We start from the raw sequence: 23,222 nt of genomic DNA on the forward strand, positions 1-23,222 counted from the left end.
ACTGAAGCACACACAGGTTAAAGGAATTACTCTGAAGTTACACAGGAAATCTTTGGCAAAGTGGGGAACCTTGCTAGTCTCAAACATGATCTACACTTAAGCATTCAATGATGTAAATACACCACCAGCTGAGCTCCATCAGAGGTTGTTACCACGATAGAGGCAGCTTGTGCAGCAGTGTTTACTTTTATCTAAGAAATTGTAAAATCAAAGATTTGATGCTTTTAGATAGTATTTTTCTAGAATAAAGTCTTTCCACTACTGTTAGTAATTAACTGGTATTTGCAGCTACCCAGACTAAGCACATGGAGAGAAAACAATGCCAAGGATTGCAAAGACTTTATTTGAACATAAACTAACGGTATCTCCTGTTTTATGTTACTGTAGTATCAATATCAGTGAGTAAAAAAATTACAGGTAGTCCTTTATTAACTTCTGATTTCTTTTGACTTACATTTATGCATTTGAAAAAAAGAAAGCCTTTTCCCAGCTCTTAAATGCAGTCAGAAAAATGTGTCAACACTGAATAAGTAAATACTTACATTTGAAAACTAATAAATTGGAATAATTAAGTCCTTAAAGTACTTTTTAAAGGCTGTTTTGAATTTTTACCTATCTTCTTCCTGACGTTTTAGAAGGGTATGAAAGTTATTTTGAGTTACACTTACTGTATACTAAGCAGTTTCCTTAGAAGCTGCATGATGTTTCTGAAGCACAAGCTGTCCAGTGAAACTAAGTAAATAAGGGCCTGCTTTCACCTTGTGCTAATAAAATCCTTTGGTTGATCAAGACTTTTGAGTCAATTGTATCAGAATGGGTAAGTGGTTACGACTTTGTAAATTTGTAGTTGCTGGGTGGATAATTTTCAAAATTATCAATATCATCAATGTTTTCATTAAAAAAGTGTATCTCCAACTTTACCAAGTAGATAAGTGAGCTAACAGGTTTTTTGTACTTCTTTTATTTTTATTTTTCTAGCCTCCAAAACTCTTATAAATAGTATGCTACGGGACCCTTCTCAGATTCCAGATGGAATTCTAGCAAATCAAGTCTATCAGGTATTAATCTCACTTATTTGGTTTGGTTTGCTGCTTTTTTTTTTTTTTCTGTGGCAATTCTGTTATCTGCCTAGCAGAGTAAAAGACTTTAAACCTCATTTAATTACTGTCATCGTAAACTATCAGTGAGGTCAGAGTGCACCATAAATGGCAGTGCAATATTTGTGAAGGGAGCATTTCACTTTTTAATAGCTTGCTTTTATAGTGAATAAAAGCATGCAGTTTTTGTTTTCTGTGATTAAATCTGAACAGCATCTGATAGCCTTTTTGAGGAAAAGTAATTACTGTTTTTAAGATACTCTTTAACTGTAATGGTTTTGTAGTTGCCCATCAGTGTACTACTTCTCTTATTTGTCTGCAGTGTACTGTGAATGACTGTTGTTATGGACCACTGGTGGACTGCATCAAACAGTATCCTTTCCCATAAAATTTTAGGTGCACAATTGACGAGCTTAGACTGTGTGGAAGAGATGTGTCTAGCTTTAACCTGACATAAAGTTCTGCTTCACAAAACACGTTTCATACTCCTCTCTTTTACATTCAATCAGCTAGAGGGTCACTGCAGAGCTTTCTCTTACACTAACAAAAATCAGATGGACCATGGGAAGATGTCAGTTTGGTGATTACACATTCATATGCCTGATTGAACCTCTGGTTTTGATTAGTTGAAATGCATGTCTGGTTTTCTCTTAAGACTAGGTGACCACGCTTTGAGTGGTGGAGTTGGACTAGATGATCTCTGGAGATACCTTCCAATCTCAGCTATTTTGTGATTAAATTAATATGTTTTATAGAGAGTGTTCAACATTATGGCTTTACTTTGTTATAAATAGGTGTTTTAATTGAAATTTTTTTAAGTGCAATTCAGATATGATTGACTGATTAGTATTTTTAAACTCCTGTCTGACATTCAGTGCAGTTCTTTTATTTTCTTCATAAAGGAGATTATACTAGCTGTAGTAAAAACCCTATACATTCTGAATTTTCAAGGATATATTTTTTTAATAGTGTTTAAATAGTTAATTAGCCTCTGTATACAGTAAGTACACTGAGGGAACTGCACGTGGCACTGAGTATTCCAGACTGAGATTAGAATTAGTTAGGAATGATCACTGAGAACCCAAATCCATTTTAATAAAGTCTGGCAGGAGTAGCTCTTCTGTCTCAGTCTGCAGTCAGAGGAACAATTTCAAAGTCATGGCCTGCTGTCACTGAGTAGACTAGTAAGGCAGTTCCCTCCCAAATCCTAGAGAATCCTTGCATGAATCTTGCATGCAGTTTGAGGGAAGATCTTGATTTCACTTTACGGTGCAGGATAGGAAAGCTGTAGTGATGTTTGGTTATACATGAAAAACAGTATTTCTTATAGTTGTGATACATGTGATTGTCATTCCTTAAAAATATATTCTTTCCACTAGAGACACTTGTCTGGTGTCTACTACAGCTTCAGCCCTGCTCCTATTGACTTTAATAGCAGCAGGATAGAGTTTTAACTGTCTGTATTTTGTGCTTTTAATTGTAATTTTAAATATTCATTGATATTGTCTTCAAGATTAAACATAACTTTCTGAAAGTGGATTAATCTAATAAACCACACGTTTTAAAGGGTTGCTGATCACTAATCTTCATATCTGGAATTTTAAAATTAGTACTCTGTGGATGAGCAATCTGGCTGTAGTCTTCTGAAAGTGTCATGTTTAAAAGTAATAAAGATACATATGTAGAATTTTGAACCATTTTTAAGACTAATTCACCTGCAGTCTAGAAAAGACTTTTATATCCTCTTCAGAATCTGGCTCAAATGAGTTGTTGAACATGCAGTGACATCGATGAGAGTAATGAGGAGTTTTTCAATTCCATTTTGGTCCAGAAAAGTTTAATACTAAGCTATGCAAGTGCATTACTGCAAGTATGTTGCTGAATTAGATGTTAATTTTGAGGTGCATAAAATAGTTAAAAATCAATTTAAAGTTAAGGTTTTAAAAGCATAATGTCTTCTGAAGGATTGCATATTGATTTTAAATATAACTATCTAATTGTATATGCATGGACTAAAGTATGAAGTCAACCTCTTTGTAAATGCCAAGAGGCTATTTTTCAGTAATAGTTCAGATGCTTACGGGAAACTAGGCTGCTAGATTGCATGAGTAGAAAATGGCTTGTGAGGTTATTTACAAGTTTTGCCCCATGGTCATTGCCATACATCAATAACAGGTATTTTTATAGACTAAGTGTTTCTGCTTATGGTGCATTATAAATTCTCTTTGCAGTATTTTTCTTACCTTTTTGCCATTCTTCATTTGTCCCTTTTGTTCTGAAACTGCTAGTAGAGTTTAACATAACATATAGTTTCAATTTATATAAGCTATATGTACATATGAAATGATTCCACAGAATTTTTTTTTGCTGTTCAGCATGAAGTGTTCATATAAGTTAAGTAATTAACTGCAATGGTAAGGTGATCTGTAGCTTAAGTTTTCAGAAGTTATTCTAAGTAGAATTTGGAACTTAACTGCTTTTAACATAAGATTTTTTATCATATTGTTCCATAGGATTCTTTTTAAAAGCTTCCAGAATAGAACTTTGACCTCCAGGAGGATACATTAAAAATATTTAATGTGATGACTTAAATTGCTAGGAATGGCACATTGGATCAACAGGCTGTCAGTGAAATGAAAAGGACTTTGTTATAATATTATTTCATCCTTCCCTAACATTAGTTCATGCTTCTGGATAGTCAATTAAAAGGATTTTTTTTGCAGTAAGATGTTTCAGGTAGGTGTAGTACCTATCAATTCCAGAACATAAAGAAAGACCAGTTGGTTTCATCCTTTGCTGGATTGGAGAACTGATATCTTAGTCAGTAAAGAGCAACTTTAAAGGTATTTAACTGCATGTTTTAGAATCACTCTTTGTTTTATATTGAGAAGGAGAATAAAGAAGAAATGGAAATACTGCCCTTAATTATGCTGAATAAATATGGTCGAATGGGTCTTAATTCTGTAAAATGTGTGCTGTTTATACAATGGTCTGATTTTTGCGAAGTTGCGTATGCTTCTGAAAATCCCTGTAAAGATTTTCAAAACTTGGAGTTCAAATTACTGATCACTTCTGAAATGCAGGTGAAGGCCAATAAATTGTATGATTAATTCCTTTACCTCTGATGTTTTTATGAAGTTGCTGCTTTTCCAAAGTAATCTTCCATTTCTTAACCTAAAGCTATCAGCGCTATTGGACATGAGCATGAAGTTTTGCTGCGAGAAATGCTTTTGGGAAAAAATCTCTCTTTCATAGGTAAGAATCTGTAGTAGAGGCTAGCCAGTGAATTCTTAACTTCAAAGACATTAGTGACTGTTTACCTAAGACAAAAATCAGCCCAAATGCTCCCTATATTAGGTAGTAAAGGAAGAGTAAAAAATGATTGATGCTGTACATGTTATCTTTTATTGATTTAGAACTGAGCAGGAACTCTGTTACCTAATACCCTGTATATACAGCACATGCACAGGCTTGCAATTAATATTTTATAGAATAAGTAGCTGAAAAAAATGCTTTAATATCTGCTGCAGTATTACTTTTGGTGTCATGAGATATTAGCCATAATCTAGGCCTTATGAGATTTAGGAAGAAGCATAAGAAATATTAGCTTCAGAATGCTTTATGTATTAAAGAACTGCTAGAAGATTCACTCATTTACGTTGCTGTTCAGTTTCTGCTGAATTTTTGCCCCCTGCTTCCCAATCAATGCAAGTACTCTTTTTTACACTCCCTATTTTTAAAGTTATTTCAAGGATTAATTAGGTAGGAGGTTTCTTTCATTTTTTTCTTTTAGCCTGCAATATGTTTCTTTTACATGAGTAGCATTGAAACAAAGACTGGTGTTTAAAGCATCCTTTCTCTTAATATGGTAGTAAACAATGACGTCTTAAATCTTGGATTCCTTATGTGATGAGTCCGCAGCAAAGTGAAATGCTCTCTTAATAGTTAATGGTTGAGCATTGTACTAAATTTGTTTGAACAGGGAATTTTGCTGGATTTGCCTGGAACCATGATCTCTCTTGAAGCTGCATCAGGTTAGGATTTTGGAAACGTTAAACAAATATAAGAAGTTAGAAAATGTTATTAAGCTTTTTAAAAGATTTGTCCATATGATTAAGGAACAGATTTAGTACATTCTTTTATTTTAGAGAAAAGTGAAAAAAGGACAGGATTAACTATCACGTGCAAGCTTGCAAATGACACTATGAAAATATGAAGAGGTAGATGTTCCTACTTCACTGTAAGAGCATAGGTAGAGGTAATCACAGTTTAAGCTGTAATTGGAGAGATGATGTTAAGGTAAAATACCAAACAGTACTAGGAACAATAAGTATAAAACAAGCTGCTGGGGAAGGTTATGGAGTCACCTTCAGTGAAAAATTCAAGGCTAGATTTGACACTCATCTACCATCTATCTATCAAAAGTGGTAATGAAATCAGTCCTGTCATGATACAAGGGGATGGACTAGATGACTCACTAAAGGATCCTCAACCCAACAATTATAATTTTATTTGGCTTGTGTAAGCTTATGCAGTATAGAAATCAAATTTAAATTTCAATGTTTCATGACCTTGGATAAACATCAATTTTGTCTTTGGAAATTAGCTCTAAGAAATTTGTGCTGTCACATCTGGAATGGGTTAACTTATTAGAATATGGAGATAGAAATGAGAGCTTAATTTGTTACTCAGATTTTATGTATAGTGAAGTATTGTTTAGTCATGATTTAAGCTATGTTAAGCATTTGTATTTCTTATGTCTGTGATCACATATGTATTTCAGGTTCTAGATGTGTTTGGATTTTGGGTCATCTTTTTTTAAAAAAAGCTTTCCTTAAGCACTTGCAAGATGAGCCCTACTGTGTCCTTAGCAATACCTTTCCTTTCTGAAAAACTAGTTCCAAAGCTGCTTGAAGAAAATATCAGGAGAACAGAACAGATGACAGTATTTCCCATAGGTACACAAATTCAGGCTTTTTTGTGTAATACTTCATTCCAGTTTTGAAGATGGCTTATGATTTACATGGCTTATGACTTGTAATTTCATTACTTTTTAACACATATTAAAGTAACAGAATTTTTGCAGTTCCTATATTAGTGTGCTATTCCACTGTACTGTTCAAGAATAGTCACGGGGTTTGTATCAAATTTCTTCACCTGGGCAACAGAGTCTAGTACAGGAGAAGAAAGTACAATCAAAGAACACAGTGAATATGGAGTGCCCCAGTATAGTCTTAGAGCATGAAGCAGCTTTTCAGCTTCAGGACAGAATTTGTCTGTTTCTAGAGCAGTTAGCTTTCAAAGCCTGCAGGTCAGATGTAACATCTTCAGACTCACCCTGAAGTTGATTGCAAACCTATACACACTAATGGGGGTTACATTTTATTAATCCGCTGTTTGTGAGAAGTGCATCATATACCGTGTCCTCTCTTCAGCAAAAACACAGCTCTCAAGCCTTTATCACTTGGCCTGAGATTAAAGTGATCAATAGAAGCATTCTGTCAAAACAGGCTCACAGCTTCATGTGCCATACTGAAATGCCAGGAATTTCTAGGCTCTATATAGGATTTTTTTTTTTTAATTTTTTTTTTTTTAATCTTTACCATGAATATATTAGGAAAGCTTTTAGGTATATGGGGAGGTACTGAGCTTTATACTACTTTGGTTCCCACCAATAATAGCTTGGATATAAATCATAAAATATGATCAGCGTTTTCTGCTGTAGTCTTAAATCTGCAGTTGGGGCTCATTCATGCACCAACAGAAGGCTGGTATAGGAACAGTGATGTGTTAAAGGGTTATGACTGAAAGTGACATTATGGTAAAGATGAAGCTGCAGTTTTGTTGGAAATCTAAATAAATGGGGTAGCTGTTGACAAACTACTTATTAGGGCTGTTTCCACATAATTTTCAAATCTGAGGATTCATAAATGTAACTGTCAAAACTGCTGTGGGTTGGCTTTCAAGCAGCTATTAAGTTATTCTCTCAATCCATGCTAGAGTTAAAATTATGTTTTGAGGTGCAGAATGCTGCCTCAGTAGTTTCTGGACCAATGCAAAACATTAATGGACTGAAAAGCTAGAACTTGTTTTTGATGGTGTGTTACGGTTTAAAACAAAAAAATCATGGTGATTATGGAGAGTCCCCATATTTCTTCCCCAGAGTTATAAGGCTTCAAAACACTTGGAGAAATAGTAATGCAAAGTTATATTCCTGCACATAATAGATACATCAATAATAAACATGGTTTTTAATATGTTTTCCAATGTTAATCACAATACAAAATGCTAGGAGAAACCACATAAAGACATTCAGAACCAGATTTGAAACAAAAAACCCTGTTCTTTTTCAAGCAGTGATTTAGTATTAAAAGATTTTAGAAGTAATCAGGTACTCTTGAAAAAATAATCTGCTGGAGAATATTAAAAGTAATGCTGATGCAGATTCCAGTCCAGAGGCCTGCCACGTTGACCTATTCAAATGTGTTTACATCTGTTTTGGTGTTCAGTGAGTTTTTTAAAGGTGCATTTCCCGTATTTTGTGGTACTAGCATTTGTTAGATGTGAAAGAAAAGACTGACCTTTCCATTGCTCTTGCTCTTAAATGAACAGAATTTCAGCTGGAACATCCTGTTGGCTATCCTAGATTGTTTTAAACAATTAAGAGCAGGTTACAATTAACTACATTTAGATAAAATGTTGGGTCTTTTTTTTATTAAAAGATTACATAGAACATTAATTCATTTTTATATTATGGCATAAAACTCTCTATTCATAGGTTCTGTTAAATGAGAACCTTCTTAATCTTAACATCATTTTTCTGTATAGATGACCATCTAAGTTTGAGAAAATAGCCAGAAACCAAGTCTGTCTCCAAATCCTAGAAATGTTTTTTTATTACCTGATCAGGTGATATAATGAAGCATCACATTGCAAAGATTTTTATTTGCAATATAGACTGCTTATAGTGAAGAAATGCTCTCAGCATCAAAAAAAAATGGTACCACTCAAAAAGAATAAACAGCTATTGCAGTTTACACTGACATTAATGTTCAGCTTTCCACATTTACTTCTGTCCCACTTTCAAAATTAGTTCACTGTATAAAAAAATACTTCAGACTTATATTCTTCAATGAAAAAGAATGGGAGAGTTTGCTTTTGGCACTTAGACAATATTTTGATTTCTAAGTTTGTATGTTTTTCTTGTCATTAAAATGTTACTTGGATTCTAACTGCTGACCTTTCAGGATTTGCACAAAGTATTCAAAAACTGAGTTCTGAACATTGGCCATGAAACTACTGTCCTAACCTGATAAATGGATTGGAAATAAGCTACCCAACAGTGAGAATGGACCATTAATTTTAATCAAAGGTGATGTAGAAAGGCGAATGGGATGCATGACAATGTCAACAGCCCAGTAGGTGTTAAGGGGCTACACAGCCTTACTTGTTACTAGGTAGTGCCATTAGTTGAGCTTGGGTGAAGACAGAAAGCCATGCCTGGAATTGAATGACCAGGTCACTCCAAATTCTAATGGAGAAATGGTGTTTCAGAAATACCAATGTAATGGTATCAGAAATCAAGGACAATAGTTTAAAAATATTAGGGGGTGGTTTGGGCTTCTTTTTATTTTTCTTTCTTTTTCCATTTTTTTAAGGGTAGCATCTTTTGCCTTTTCCAGTTTTATCTTGCTCACTCATTATTATTTCTTGAAATATTCAGATCTAATACCTGTAAGCAATAGAGTTGTGGACTTAGTATTAGCATAATGTCTAAATCTTTTTATGTTCAGAAATTGGATAAATTGTACAGAATCCAGAATGCAAGAGAAACTAAAAATATTGCTCTTCTCTACTTTAATAAATTTCTGGGAGAGAAGAATTTTCTTGCTTTTTTTTTTTTTAATAACTTTATGCTACCATTAAAAATAAAACCAAGGCTGCAGCTACGGTGTATCTACGTTTGTGGTGTTGGTAGGATTAATCTGAGCACGTATGAAGGTGGAGAGACTCTTCTTTCAATCAGTGAATATACCTCTTTATTTTGAATATTTGGAGGTTATAAAATACTGTATGACAGCTTGAATTAATGATGTTTATAATGAAGACATAAAAATGCAGGGATGACAAAGAAGCATTTTTATATCCATGCTTCAGGTTTTCTACAAAGGTTCATTTAATCTGACACAGCATTACATGCATAAGAAAGATATGTATGACTGCATTAGTAATTCTTGCACTCTTATTTAAAATAAAATTAATTATGCTGCTGTCTACTTAATGGAATAGTTTTATAAACAGTAGTTCTTATTTTCTGTGTACAGCTGAAGATCAGCTTCGTGCAAAGGGTTATGACAAAACACCGGACTTTATTTTAGAAGTGCCAGTAGGTAAGTCTTTTTAAGGAATTTTTATTATTTTGTGTAGAAGTGTTCATGTTAAATATTATGGCTACTTAAGTGAAGCATATTCCAGGGCATGGCAAATAAGTCTCTTCAGGAGTTGCCCAGTAATTTTAAGAACTTCTAGTTTGAATCAAAGAGATTTGATCCTGACTAGTGTTACCCAGTGTTTCCTTTTTAGCCGCTGCATGTTTTATCTCATTTAAAAAAAAAGCAAAATAAAGCAACAGTAGGAATCCTTAAATCCCTGCTCCCTCTAACATACTCTATCCACTGTCCTTCTGAGCTAAATTTTGATATACCTAGACTGGTCTTTACTTCTAGACCAATTAATTCAAAGGAGTCTTAAGAGTATTACCATTACACCTAGAGGTTAGTACAATTATTATTTGCCATCACTTTGCATCCAAATATAACTCTGCAGTTCTTTACTGTTTTTTTAAAAGTCTGAATAGCAAGAAAGAATAAAGAATAAAAATAAGTATAAAGGTCATATTAAAGTTCATCTACCTTTTCTGGTCTTGAGGCCATGTGACAGCTGTTGAATATCAACAAGGAGGGAGAATAACCTTTTTAGGCAACATGTGCCTATGCTCCAGCACCCTCACAGTGAAAAAGTGGTTGCTGATGTTCAGGTGCAAACTCCTGTGTTTTAGTTTGTACCCATTGCCTCTGGTCCTGTCACTAGATGCTGCTGAAAAGAGCCTTTACCACCTGCCATTCAGAAGGTTGTATACATTAGTAAGATTCCCCAGTTACGTGGATTACAATGAACACAGTACATAATTGGTATTAAGGTACCTAATTCTATATTAGAAACATGAGATTATGCCCCATCTATTCAAGAGCCTAATTAAAAAAAAAACTAGAAAAGCAGCTGGATGGAACTATTTTTTTAATTCTTGAGAAGGGAAACCAGGAAAAACCCAAAAGAATTCTTTTTGTAGTATTGCCCTATTAGAAGGAGGGTTAAAAATAGCCATTAATTTATTTGCATAGATTTGTCTCCAGAAATTCAAATAGTAATAGTGTGTTGCTTTTTTCAAATTTTTATAATCACCTAAGACTTGCAGGAAATAATTTTGTACCTGTTGCCTGATCTGAACTAATGTGTAGCAGTGCTTGGATTCTCTTCTTCATGACTCAGTACATACATAGGAAAGGCAAATGTTTCTTAGAAATTGCTTCTGAGCTGCTTACACCTCAGCTATTACATCTGCTGGCATCTAAAGGTGTTGGGGTGGGGAAAGGATGTAGCAGTACAAGCCTACACAGGTTACTGATAGCAGGGTAGTGGTGGCACACGGAGCTTAGTGTGGTGACTTCATGAGTTACTTACACAGATTTCCTGAGTAATTTTGCAGTCTGTGGTCAGTCATTTGCTGCCATACCCTCTTGTAATCTTCCTGTATTTTTCTTCTGCATTTTCATATTCTTTGAAAACCTCATTCCAAGTCAAATTTAGGCTAAGGCATCATGGCTGTGGATACTGTAGGTAACTCAAAATAAAGGAAACACTTTTAAAGATCCTAACAATGATACCCAGTAACACCTTTATGGAGAAAGAAAGGTCTCTTAGAGTGATGCTTAAAATTTCTTCTGCAAAATTACATTGTCGACTTCAGAGAGGACATTCCTTTGTCAAAAAATTTATGATTGTATTAATATTAGTAATTCACTCCTGCAAGAAATGAGGAAAGACATGAACCAAAGCAAATATGAAAGCATTGAAAAAAACAGAAATTCAGAATCACATATTTTCACATAAGCCTTCTTATTCCTGACTTCTTTCTGGTGAGGCATTACTAGTTTTGCAAAAGAACGGAGCAGACACATGTCCAGGATAAACTTCCTTCCCTTTCTTACACCTTCCATTCTGGATTGGTGGCAAGTGTCTGTCCTTAGCAGCTTAGCTAACTGTTCTTGTCATTCATCAGAGGTTTCCAATTCCTTACCTCAAAAATGCCTTCCAGCAAAGTAAGGGTAGTAGAAGAATAAAACTGCCTCTTAGTCTTATCTCCTTTGCATTCCGTTTGTCTTACAATAAATGCATATATCTGGAACAGGGTGTAATTAAACTGAAATTGATGTGATTGTCTGTTAAAGTATTTTCTAGTATTTTGTTTTAAATGCGCTGTGTACATATTTGAAAAATAATTTTTTCAAATATTTAACTCTGTTGCAAGCATGAATTATGTCGTAGATTGTGGAATAAATAGAATGTTCCCAAACATAGTCTTACAGGCTATTGAGTGTGATTTTCAGAGTTCAGTTTATTTTCTGCTGTCACCATAGCTGTAGAAGGACACATAATTCACTGGATTGAAAGCAAGGCCTCATTTGGTGATGAAAGTAGCCACCAAGCCTACTTGCAGGACCAGTTTTGGAGCTACTGGAACAGGTAAATTTCTATTATTTTTCCTTGTAGGTAAATAGGACTTCATTATAAAAGGAAGTTACTGGATAAAACACTACTGACTCTTGTATTAAGTCATATCAATAAAATACATGTTACTAATCTGGCATTTTGGATATCATTAATTGCAATTTCAAGTTGGTGTGCTGAAATATTTGTGAAAAATTGAAATCTTAATTGTTAACATACAGGAGACATATATGGTGATTTTAGAGTGATGCTGGATGACAGAGTAAGTTATTTTGGTATAGAAGTTTTATGTCAATTTTTTTAGTAACCCACTTTGAAAGAAGATTTTGCTGTACCATTTTGGAATATGTACAAGGTGACAATTTTTTTTTTAAATCTTCACAATCTAAGCAAATGGGTTTTGTGTGTAAAATAGTCTACTGTTCATTGTCATTTTAAGTAGGACCATACTGTTTCACTGTGGGTTTTTTTTTTTTTAATAAAGTATTTCTTCTGTATATTATTTGTATTTGTAGCAATAATTGGAATAATCTTCAAGTTGAAAATGTAGTAAGTCTGTGCAGGAGTGTTAGGAGGGAAAAAAATTGTACTAGAAAGAATTTTATAGCATGTTGATGGTATTGGTGTAAATATATTTTCTTTTAAATATGGTTAAAATACTTCTGCTTTATTATTCCAAAAGTCATTATTGTGTATATTTATAAATCTTCCCATGGTACTGGATATCTCCTCACTGGAGGATTCTTTTTAAAAAAAATATACTAAACACAGTGCTTCATCTTCGATGCCATTTTTATATGTGGTAGAACCCTAAGCAAGATAGTGAGTGAGGTAAATTAAAGTCTTAGTAAAGGTGTTTTTTAAAGTATAAGTTTTGAAGTCTTCCCAGTGTCCACAAGAGACCATCAGAAGGATAGTGGAGAACATGGCACAAGCATGTGAATATGCGACAAAAAGGGGGTGTGTGCCAACATCAGAGACTAGTTCTGGTACCATTAGTATTTCAGCTGAATGTGAAAATAGCTAACATTGCCTTTGGAAATACTTTAAAAGCAGGTTCAATAGAAGGCAGCAGAGAAAGGGAGACCAGATCTTGGTAAGAACATCATCAAAGTTCGGAAGTATGCTCTGCAGCAGCATTCTTGATTGATATGAAAAGAACCTGCTCTTATTTGACAATCCCAGAAAGCAGAGACTTGGAAAACTTGAATCATAGTATTGGGAACCTTGGAAGGCTGTCAGTTGTTGGGTAAAGGTGTTATACTATAGGAAAGTTGTAGAAAATAAGTCGTGAAATATAGAATGTAAAACTTAGAAAGAAATTTGAGTATATACAATATCTAGGCAAATGTTGAGAATGGCAGGAAAGATTGTGATGCAAACAGCGCTGGACTGCAAAGCAGTGTAAAGGAAATAGAGCAGCTCAGGTTGGGAGAAGGCCATTAGATGTACTGGCTGGTATACTTTCCTGAATACAAAGGGTGTGTTTGAAGAGATCCATTATGGTATTGGAGAAAAGCAGCTCCAAGAAGTGCATTTGAAACAGATTACATGAGCATAAAGATACTATGTTGAGGTGGTGTAAAGTTGCATAGGTGGGATGAAGGAACTAATCCAGTTGTTTGCAATAAAATTGCCATTGCAAAGTTGTATCTGTCTTTTTTGTGCTACAAAGTGTCTATCGACATTTTAATGTAAAACATTTGAGAATAGTGTGTACATTTGCTTCTGACATTTCCAAAGGAAATTTCCCTGATATTTTTATCAAGAAAGCAAGATGTAGCTGACTTCTTCTTAATTTTAACATGTACCAATTAATAATTCAACTTCAAAAATGGAATAACATCTCTCACTGAGCTGTTAGTCAAGTATCTTTAATGTTGCAAAAGCTAGACTGGAATGATATGTGGATCAATAAAACATTTTGGAAGTAGTTTTGAGATTTTGCCAGATCTTCTATGTAGCTGTTTGTATTGGAAACAACTACAAAAATGGTTGATTGTTAAATATAGTGAGTTTACATTCACATAAAGGAAAATAGAATTCTCCATAGTAAGATTTGTTACACCTTAAATCCAAAATTTAGGTTAATTATTGAAATTACATAGATTTCTGTGGGGTATTTTAAAGAATAAATCCTGTTAGTTTTAATTTTGGTGCCATTTGGCCAAGCTGACAGTGCCACATCTTCTGAAATGAGTTCTGAATTACTGTAGCTTCTAAAATAATGACAGCTGTGTTAATGAACACACGCTGACAGATTAGGTTGCATGTAGGTTAGACAGTTAACTTCCATTGGTCTCTGAAACTATATGACACAGGTGTGGCTGCACAAACTGTGAATCAACTTTGTCTTAGTTAATCAGTCTGTGCAGAGCACAGAGTTCTCAGGTGAGAATCAGATTCTCAGTCAATTCATCACACCTTTGTGTCTCTCTTCCTCTTCAAAGAGAAATTATTTGGAGAACAAGCACGAGTTCACAGTAGAGATGATACAGTGCTCAAGTGATATTTTGGGGTTGTTGACCTGTTGGTTGAATTTAAAGCAGAAATTAAATTCAAGAGAAAATCTATAGCATCACTTTTTAGATGTGGGTAGAAATACAAATCTACATACTTTGAAAGGAATGAAAGTGAGAAGTTTCAGATCTTTTCCATTCAGCTTTTTTATTGTTTCTCTAAAAATTAGGAGTCAGACTGGAAAAGTTTTTGGGTTCTTTTCTTACATATGTGAGATGAATTCTACTCCAAATTGGACTGAAAGCTTTAAACGTAGCTGGGGTTTGTTTGCTGTTACGTGTGTATTTCATTAAATCCTGTATTTTGTGCTAACTAAATCTGTGAGTGTCTTAAATTGGTCTATACTGACAGGAAAGAAATGGCACTTTCTCCTTTAACAGAACAGCTCCCTAGATGCAATCAACCATGTCTGTTCACCTCAGTGCAGAAGAACACCTTTTTATTACTCCGAGTTCTGCAGGGACAGCTTAGCAAGGTTTTTTATGGCTCATACATCAATGGTATTGTTAAGCAATTTTCAGTTGCAGTGGTGCACTGCAACCTCATCTCCAAATTAAGCTTCACATTAAAAATGTACAAAGTGTACCTTGTCAGTGGGTTTGCAGAGTTACAATTTAAGATGTTGTTTAGATATTGAGATTTTTCAATAATAAAGAAACAGGAAAAGGCAAATTTGGTCTTGCGTATTCCCAGACTGATTTTTCACAGTGATGTTTTACAAAAGAAAGCTATTTATATACTGGACAAACTTAGTGTAAAGTGATTCATGTACTTCCCTCAGTATGCTTGTTCCTTCAGAGCAGTGGCATCCACTGAGCAGGGTGTAGCTTACGCTGCCACTGGGTAAACAAAAAAAACTGCATGCACAAACTATAATTTGTGCACACATAGTAGATACCACACCTTTCATTTTTCACTGCTCTGCATTGGTGCATTTCTTGTAAACATGAGGATAAAAGCTGTTGAATAGTCAGTGTGACCAAAGGTAATTTGGAGAGCATGAACAGAAAGTTACACAGATCGCACTTTAAAATGGGGTCTGTGAAGGTGTTGTAAAGTATTTTAGGGTTTAAATGAATGTTGCTGGTTTTTTTTTTTTGCTGCGTGGTGTCTGATTTTATAACTTTTTTCTAACTTAAATTAAAAATTGGAATCCTAGCTGTAAAAGTCTCTTAGTCAGAGCTGACAGGCAACACTGCTGTTTTCGAAGGATCAGCAACACATGGTTCAAACAGTAATTAGTGGGTGCACTGTCAGTGACTCGCTGTAAGAAGATATGAACTCAAATACAGAAATTTACATTTTCTATCTTCTGCAAGCATGGCTAAGGCATATGTACAGTCTGGAATGTAATTTCTAGAGGGTCCCAGGAGAAAGCTTGACGTCATTATTAGCTAAAGAAACTTTACTATGTAGAAACTTTACTATATAAAGAAACTTTACTAAGGAAGACCATAGGAAAATGTCATATTTGACACTGTTATTAAACTAGAGGCAATTTCACATAGTGAAAAAGAAGCATTTCGTCTTCTCTTTGAATAAAAATGGTAAGTCATCTCTGTACTGAATTCCTTCTGCCATTTGTTTGTGTTCTAAATGTTGTTAGTCCTGTGCTTCTGACTTTTTGAAAGAATAAATAAAAGCAAGTTACCCATAAGTAAATTTAAAATAGTAATCACACTTTCTGGAAGCCTAAATTCATAATTCAGTGTGGTGTTAATTAGTACATTATGCCTGATCTTGAGATTTCAGTTCATAACTATCAGTCATAGTAAAATTATCATAGAGTCCCATTGATTTAAAAAGGGTATTTATTTCAGATAAGTGCAAACAGAAATGATGTAGATGATTGTATTTCACTCACAAACACAGATAATGTGTTCCAAGGATTTTTTAAGTGTTCTGTTCAAACTCATTTACAGTTGACTATAAGGATGAATTATATGTGAGCAAGGTCTGAATCAGGACATCAGAATTATAGATTTTTTTCTTTTTGCTGTTCATCTGTTTGAATTGGGTTGGCAGGTTACTCTGAAAACTGTTGAAATAATAATTGGTGTCTGATTGTAGGTGGTAGGGGAAGAGGGAGATCTGTTGTGGATTTATGGATGTCTGTTCTGTTAACAAGTTGAGTATTCTTCAATTGCAGATGGTTTAAAAAATTGTACTGGTGAATTGAAAGCCATTGTAACAACTTGACTTGGACGAAACCTTGGGAGTTGCATTTGTCAAGTGGCTAGGAAAACTGTTCATGCATACCCAGTATCCAAAGCAGCCCAAACATAAAGAACTGAAAGGTCATTCTTCTTCTTGCAGTATGATGGTTTGTTGACATATTTTGACACACTGGTACAATGCTGAAAGGTTTTGACCTTACTGCCACACTGAGGGACTTAGGGTTTGTTTAGCTATCTAATGCTTGTGGATTTTCACACATGCTGGGTTTTGCTTTGCTCCTTTTTCTCTCCCTTCTGACTCCACTTGGACTACTACACTAATCTTAAACAAAAATGGATGTAGATAGAGGAGAGAGTTTATGATGATTTTTACCACTTAGGACTTTATATTCTAAGTTTCTTCAAAACTAATTAACTTTTCCAAAGTGAATTATGCCAACTTGCTAACCTTAGCACTGACTAAGATACATTTGTTTATAGACAAGAAGAGAACCAAAATCAGTGAAGAATGCCATTTTCTACTAGTTTACTCATGCAGTAGTTTACTTGGTGAAGATGATAAAATTCTGTGTTCTGCAAGATAAACAGATACATGTGTACATTCAAATATACATATACATGCACACATACACACACAGAGGCATATCTCTGCACTTCACAAATGTCCTACATACATGTAGCCTACTTCCAATAGCATTTGTTATTGATTAATTTTTTCTTTATTTAATGACACATCAATGGCATAAAAATCAACATGTAACTTATGAAAAATATATTTTTCTACTCCAGCTCAAAAGTAATGTTTTTAGATTTTACTAGTCGTGCTCCCTTCAACAATGTGATTGAATAACAGAGCATGAAGACATTTTCACTGAGATTATGGCTTATGCATAGCATTGCTATAATGTTTATTGTTTTGCTGAGCATTATAGGTTGTTTGATTTTGTATCAAAACTAGTTTTTGTCAGTGCGAAGAACAGACCATATTTTATTCATATTTTCATTTATGTTTGAATGATACATAATAAGTATGTGTTTTCATACATTGTTCTCCTTAGATATTGTATTTAATATGGACATGAAGCTGAAATTTTAATTATATTTTAATTCTCTTATGTAAGCCTCTTTCACTGCTAGATTGTTACATCCTGAGCTTAGAAAAATGGTAAATGAAGCAGTATATAGCTTTGTTTACATCATTTTTCCCTTACGTATTTCAGTACTGTCTTAAATATTTTTGTGTCACAGGAGATTCATGTAGTGTAGATAGAGCATTTTCAGCTTTCTTCCATATTACTGCAAGGCTTCAGCTCCAGTTTTCCTGGTATTTCTCATTCAGATTAGACAAGCATCTAAGTTTATGTACGATAAGAGCTGACAGCCTAGATCCTGCTATTCTTGCCAAAGGCCTGGTTGCAGACACTCCACTATGTCAAAGAATATCAACCCCCCACAGACCTTACCTTTCAGAATTCCTTGTAATTTTTAATTGACATTTACATCTGGCATTTTCAATGTAATTTTTAGTGTTTGTTCTTTATCTACCTACTAATAGTTAAAACCAAACCAAAGCAAAAAGAATTCATTCCTGTAAACTATGATATCATATATTTTTTATTTAACAATGTCAAGTTGCTGGGCTGAAACTCAAGAATGATCAATTCCCTCTTTCTTTTTGTAGCTCTGTAGGTGCTAGTCTAATCCATTTCATGACAATTGAGGAGGGTAGTAGGCATATAAAGTGAAATTTAACTCTTAGTACTAGTGAACAAAGCATATTATTATTACTATGCAGCATGTACAGAAGGGATACAGATATTTCAAGGAAATTTTAAGAATATTAATAGAGACTTCCTGTTGAGTTAGGTACTTGAATATTGAAAGTGAAAATATTTATACCTGTATTCATGCGAGATATGTTAACAGCATAATATTGAGAATGAAGTAAAACTGACAAATACGTCATTTAGCTGCATGGTGCAGTTGTTGTCCTTCTTTGCCTTCAGAAATCTCAAGTTTTTATTTGGGTTACAATGCTAAATGCCTAATAAATTAGTATGAGCATAATTATCCATTTACTAGAAGTTAGAATGAAGGACTACAGTTGATCATAGATGTCACAAAGCAAAAAAGTAGAAGCAGCATTTAGTCACAAATAATACTGCTTTTCTTCTAATTAGTTAATTTACATTTTCCAAATTAAGGGCAAGATTCAGACAGAAGATAATCTAGTAGCATATCATAGCTTTACTGACCTGTATTTGTATATGCCAAATTTAAGTTAATTAGAAATGTAGATGCTGTTTGTTTTATCTGTCAAAAAGCTCATGTTAAAAAAAAATCTAGACACACTTTTTCCACTAACATTTATCATCTAAATAATAGTCTTGCCAAGATGGCAGCCTCATAATAAACTCTTTTCAGTGGAGTGATGGGTAATGAAGCTTGCTTGTGAAGGCAGCGAAAAATGTTGTCTAGCCAAATGTGTGGATATGATGGCTAGAGAATCAGTGGACTTTCTCAGTCATCAATCTTTTTAGTAGCCTCTTACACATCTGAATATTTTGATAGATGATCTAATAATTGAGTTATCTATCTTTCTAACTATCAGAGTTGCATAAAAATTATTCTCACATGCTATTGAATATTATATATATTGAGCATCCAGTAAATTTTTCAAAAAAGGTCCAAGAGGTGGGGGAATTTTGCTTGTCTTAAGCAGCCTTTAATATATTAAATGATACGTTATACGTAAATGATATGTGTAGAATACTAAACTATATGTACTAATATAAGGAAAAAAATAAATAATGTCAGTAGCTGATTACAGCTAGAAGTCAGTAAATAAAGCATTTAAAAGCATGAGACTGTTAATCTAAGAAAAATTTGAAGTACAAAATGAGTAGATTCAATAGTCCCTGGGCAGTTAATGGACAGGAATCACATTTCCACACAGTTGCACAAATTCCTTGTGCCTAAATCTTGGCTTAGGCAAAAAGAAATACAGTGTCACTACAGTGTATCATATTTCCATTCAGCCTCTGTGAGGGCACTTTCTTTTGATTAAAGATGAGACTGAAATGTATACATTGAACTTCCTACGTTTTGTTTATTCGGAGCAATTGTACAATGCGGATTTCTGTTTCCACAGTACAAGAATCTGCTTCTCTAGGACACTGCTCTTGAGTTAATGGAGGCACTGAAGATATTTGGATAAGTTGCATTAAGGACATCATCAGATATGTCTTATTAAAGCTTCTGAGTGGCAGGGAAAATGCTTGTTAGTGTTGGTGTATTTTTTTAAACACTATGTTACATCATTCTTAACTTCAAATGCATTTCTGGTCAGATAAAAATTGCTTTAACAAAAAGAAATACATTATTAAGAGTATTTTAAATTCAAATATATTTTTTCTGCCTCAGTGCCACCAGGTTTTGCTTAATTACGTAGTTTTGTAGATATTATAAAATGTTCCTTCTTGTAAATTCTTGAAAACTATATAATGGGGACTCATTTTTTAATTTCTTTTCTTTTTTTTAGTACTTTGTTTCATAACTACAGCAAGGTATAAGCAAGTATGTTTGATGAATAGTTCTCCAGTTAGCAAGGGGGCTTTTCTTTTCTCTGTTCAGAACTAGAGTGACTGGGGTATATTCTTGAGGCTATCAAAATCTTGAGGCTAATTTACTCATTGCAGAATTCTAAAGGAGAAGTATCAGAGGGATTTTCTTTATAGTTACTACCTGCTTAAAGGAGAGTGAAAAAGATGGATTTCAAGAATGTGCATGTTATCATCATTTGACAACACTCTGTGAAAGTATTGAACCTCATGGGACCTTGCCACTGCACATGGATCTACAAACTTAACAAATTTTTGGCTGTCTCACTGGGAGTGGTTGTGACTGTCATGCTGAGTAAGCAAAATTCTTGATGTTTATTAGTTCTTGCTAAATGCATAATTAGTTTGGTACAATTTGGATACACATAAAGTAAGGCGCTGAAGTAAGGTGACTTGAGTATCAAAATGTAAAAACTTACACTAAAATTTGGCTCTAAAGTTCCACATTTATCTTGCAACACTGCATCCCACTTAGTCTACCTTTTTATCTTCAGTAATATTTACATTGATTTTATGCAATTTTAAGTTACATAAGGATGATGTAACAGAAGTATGATTTAAACCTAGAACTATGGCAGTAGGAAACAAATTACAAAAAACTTAAATTATTCTCTTTTATTACTTGTTGAATTTTGATAGAAGAACGCTAAAATTGCTTCTGAATATGTAAATTCATAAGCAATTAACTGGAATTGATCAGTTTTATGTGGCTGCTTCTGACCTTGAGTAAATTGGCAGTCATGCTAGTTAGCATTTGTAGCATTTCTGCTAGAAAGTGTATCCAGCTCCTGTGCATGCACAGTGTGTTATACACACTTCCATATGTGTATATACTTTATGGATGTTTATATCTTTATTTAGGAGAGAGGTCTTCATTTCCCTCTCCGAATCAAAATAGTAAGCATCTGTGTTCCTTCTAGTCATTTGATTAGCATGCTCTCATCCATCACTAGTCTTTGATATGAACGTCAAGAAATCACGTCCTTTTGTTTTAAATGATAAATGTGCCTTTGTCATGAATACTTACAGACATTCCAAGATTTACATCTGAATTGTCAAAGTGTAACTGCACAGCTTCTCTGATCTGTGACATTATTAGTGAAATAAAGAACTTTTAGGTTTTTTATGGATAGGCCTTAAATATTGACACTGCAAGGCTGATTTAGTTGTGATGCTGCAAAATTTTTTCCTTCATCCACTGTTTTTATAAGATGTGTTGTTTATCAACAAGAGACAATCAGCTGCATGAGAATCTCTTGAGGACATTCCTATTTACATGTTCCAAGCCTGTCTCTTCATGTTTCATTATTTAGGTCTGATGTCTAGTTAGCTCTTATCAAAACTAATACCATCTGAAGTACCAGGCTTCTGGTGGACACAACCAACATAGAAATTTCAGTCTGACTAATATTATTAAAGACAGTATCTCTTTAAACCTGAGCCTTTTTTCAGTGTCTAGATCGATTATATTTTGGAAATTCATTTCAGTGAATGAGTCACTGCTTGCTTCAATAGATTAAATACATCTGAAATTATATTCTGCATGTTTTTAAGTTTAAAAAATAGCAAAAATACAAGTGTTTAGTCTAAAGCCTTGGTACCATCCTTACTATATCTTGGTGATACTGGGGCAGAAAGAGCTACTATATGGCTGGCTTCTCACTGTTGGAATAGTACAGTAAGACAGTACTATAAGACAGACACCTAGATGGGATTTTATAAACTATTTTATCATCTATTCGTAGCAAAATCTGAATGTGTCAGGCAAATAGGTAATTTAATTTTAGTTGCTATAGGAAGCAAGTGTTCCTTGAAATCTCTGGGTTTACTTACACAGGATAAAACATTTTTTCATATATTTCTTTTCTGCTATTTCATTTATTGTATTCTATCATGGTTGAATTCATTTCATGTTCCAAGTGCCAAAATGCTGAAATTGAATCTTTGAAATTTATGGTTTCAAGATATGGCTATTTAAAAATCTTTAAAATTTACAAAACAGTTGAGAGGGGAATTTAGTGAGGGATCCCACAAAATGATTTGAGGGTCCATGGTCATGATCAGTTTATAATTGCAATATTTTGTAAAATTTGAGATACAATACACTGCAATAATTAGAATTTTTTTCAACTTTTTATTGCTGTTTACCTCAGAGACTTTGACAGCATCATTTCTTGTGTAGTCAATTTTTTTTTATTCCAAGCTTGTTTAAATTATGAAGTTATCAGAAATTGATAATATTATTTATATGTCTTCATTTGGAAAGTGCTGTTTCTCCTTATTTGGGAAGTGCTGTTTATTTTAAAATAATGAAAATTACACATACGTCAGTCTCTCTGTAGAAGATTGCTTTTGAAAGTATATTCTCATTTACTTGTTTCAAAAGGAGAAATATCTTGTATCCTTTGCAATACAGGCCAACAAATGAATATGCCAGATATTTTCTGGCATATGAAGGATGCCTCTGATTTTTTGAGATGCTGAAGCTGTAACCAAACTTGAGGAAGGCAATGATGGCAGTGAGCTTCTGTCCAGAGTTAATCAGCTGCAGAATTTGTAAACTGCATATGTGTCAAAGTTGAAAATGTTAGCACTCTGATAGAAGCTTGAAAAGGTTAGAGCTGATAAAAGCCATCAGCAGTTAAAGAAGGTGATTTATGGGAATGTAATGACACAAAATGCCTCATTTATCACTCATATATAGATAGGTTAAGGTTTCTGTGTCATACTTTAAAAACTTGACCACTTAGAATTGTCAAAATAGGTACTTAATTGCCCATCATACGTTTCAGTCCAAATTTCCTTTGCTCGAATTTTTGTGATTTTACTGTTCTGCTTCTCATATGGTTCTTTTTAAAGTCATTCATATTTCATATTTATTTCATATTTGTTTCAAATGGTATGCTCAGTGCTCTGTTAGAACTTTTATTAGGTAAAGCTGTTGATTTGAATGCTGTCCAAATCTTTTGTTGATTTATAATTTCATTCAGCCTAACTGTAAGGAAAATCACCAAAAGTTT

At 33.9% G+C, this 23,222-nt stretch overlaps 1 protein-coding gene across 2 annotated transcripts in view; it reads left to right on the plus strand.

Annotated features, from left to right (window-relative positions):
- CDIN1 (CDAN1 interacting nuclease 1) overlaps positions 1-23,222 on the plus strand; it is a 121,780-nt gene that overhangs the window by 48,466 nt on the left and 50,092 nt on the right. For both annotated transcript variants that reach the window (XM_085062025.1, XM_085062024.1), the window contains exons 6-10: positions 979-1,058; positions 1,420-1,469; positions 4,285-4,352; positions 9,422-9,487; positions 11,795-11,900. In XM_085062025.1, coding sequence (XP_084918151.1) covers positions 979-1,058; positions 1,420-1,469; positions 4,285-4,352; positions 9,422-9,487; positions 11,795-11,900 — 370 coding nt within the window. The remainder of the gene's footprint in view (positions 1-978; positions 1,059-1,419; positions 1,470-4,284; positions 4,353-9,421; positions 9,488-11,794; positions 11,901-23,222) is intronic.

The sequence above is a fragment of the Lichenostomus cassidix genome, chromosome 5, assembly GCF_008360975.1.
Source record: "Lichenostomus cassidix isolate B80296 chromosome 5, HeHo_3.0, whole genome shotgun sequence".
Classification (NCBI taxonomy): Eukaryota; Metazoa; Chordata; class Aves; order Passeriformes; family Meliphagidae; genus Lichenostomus; species Lichenostomus cassidix.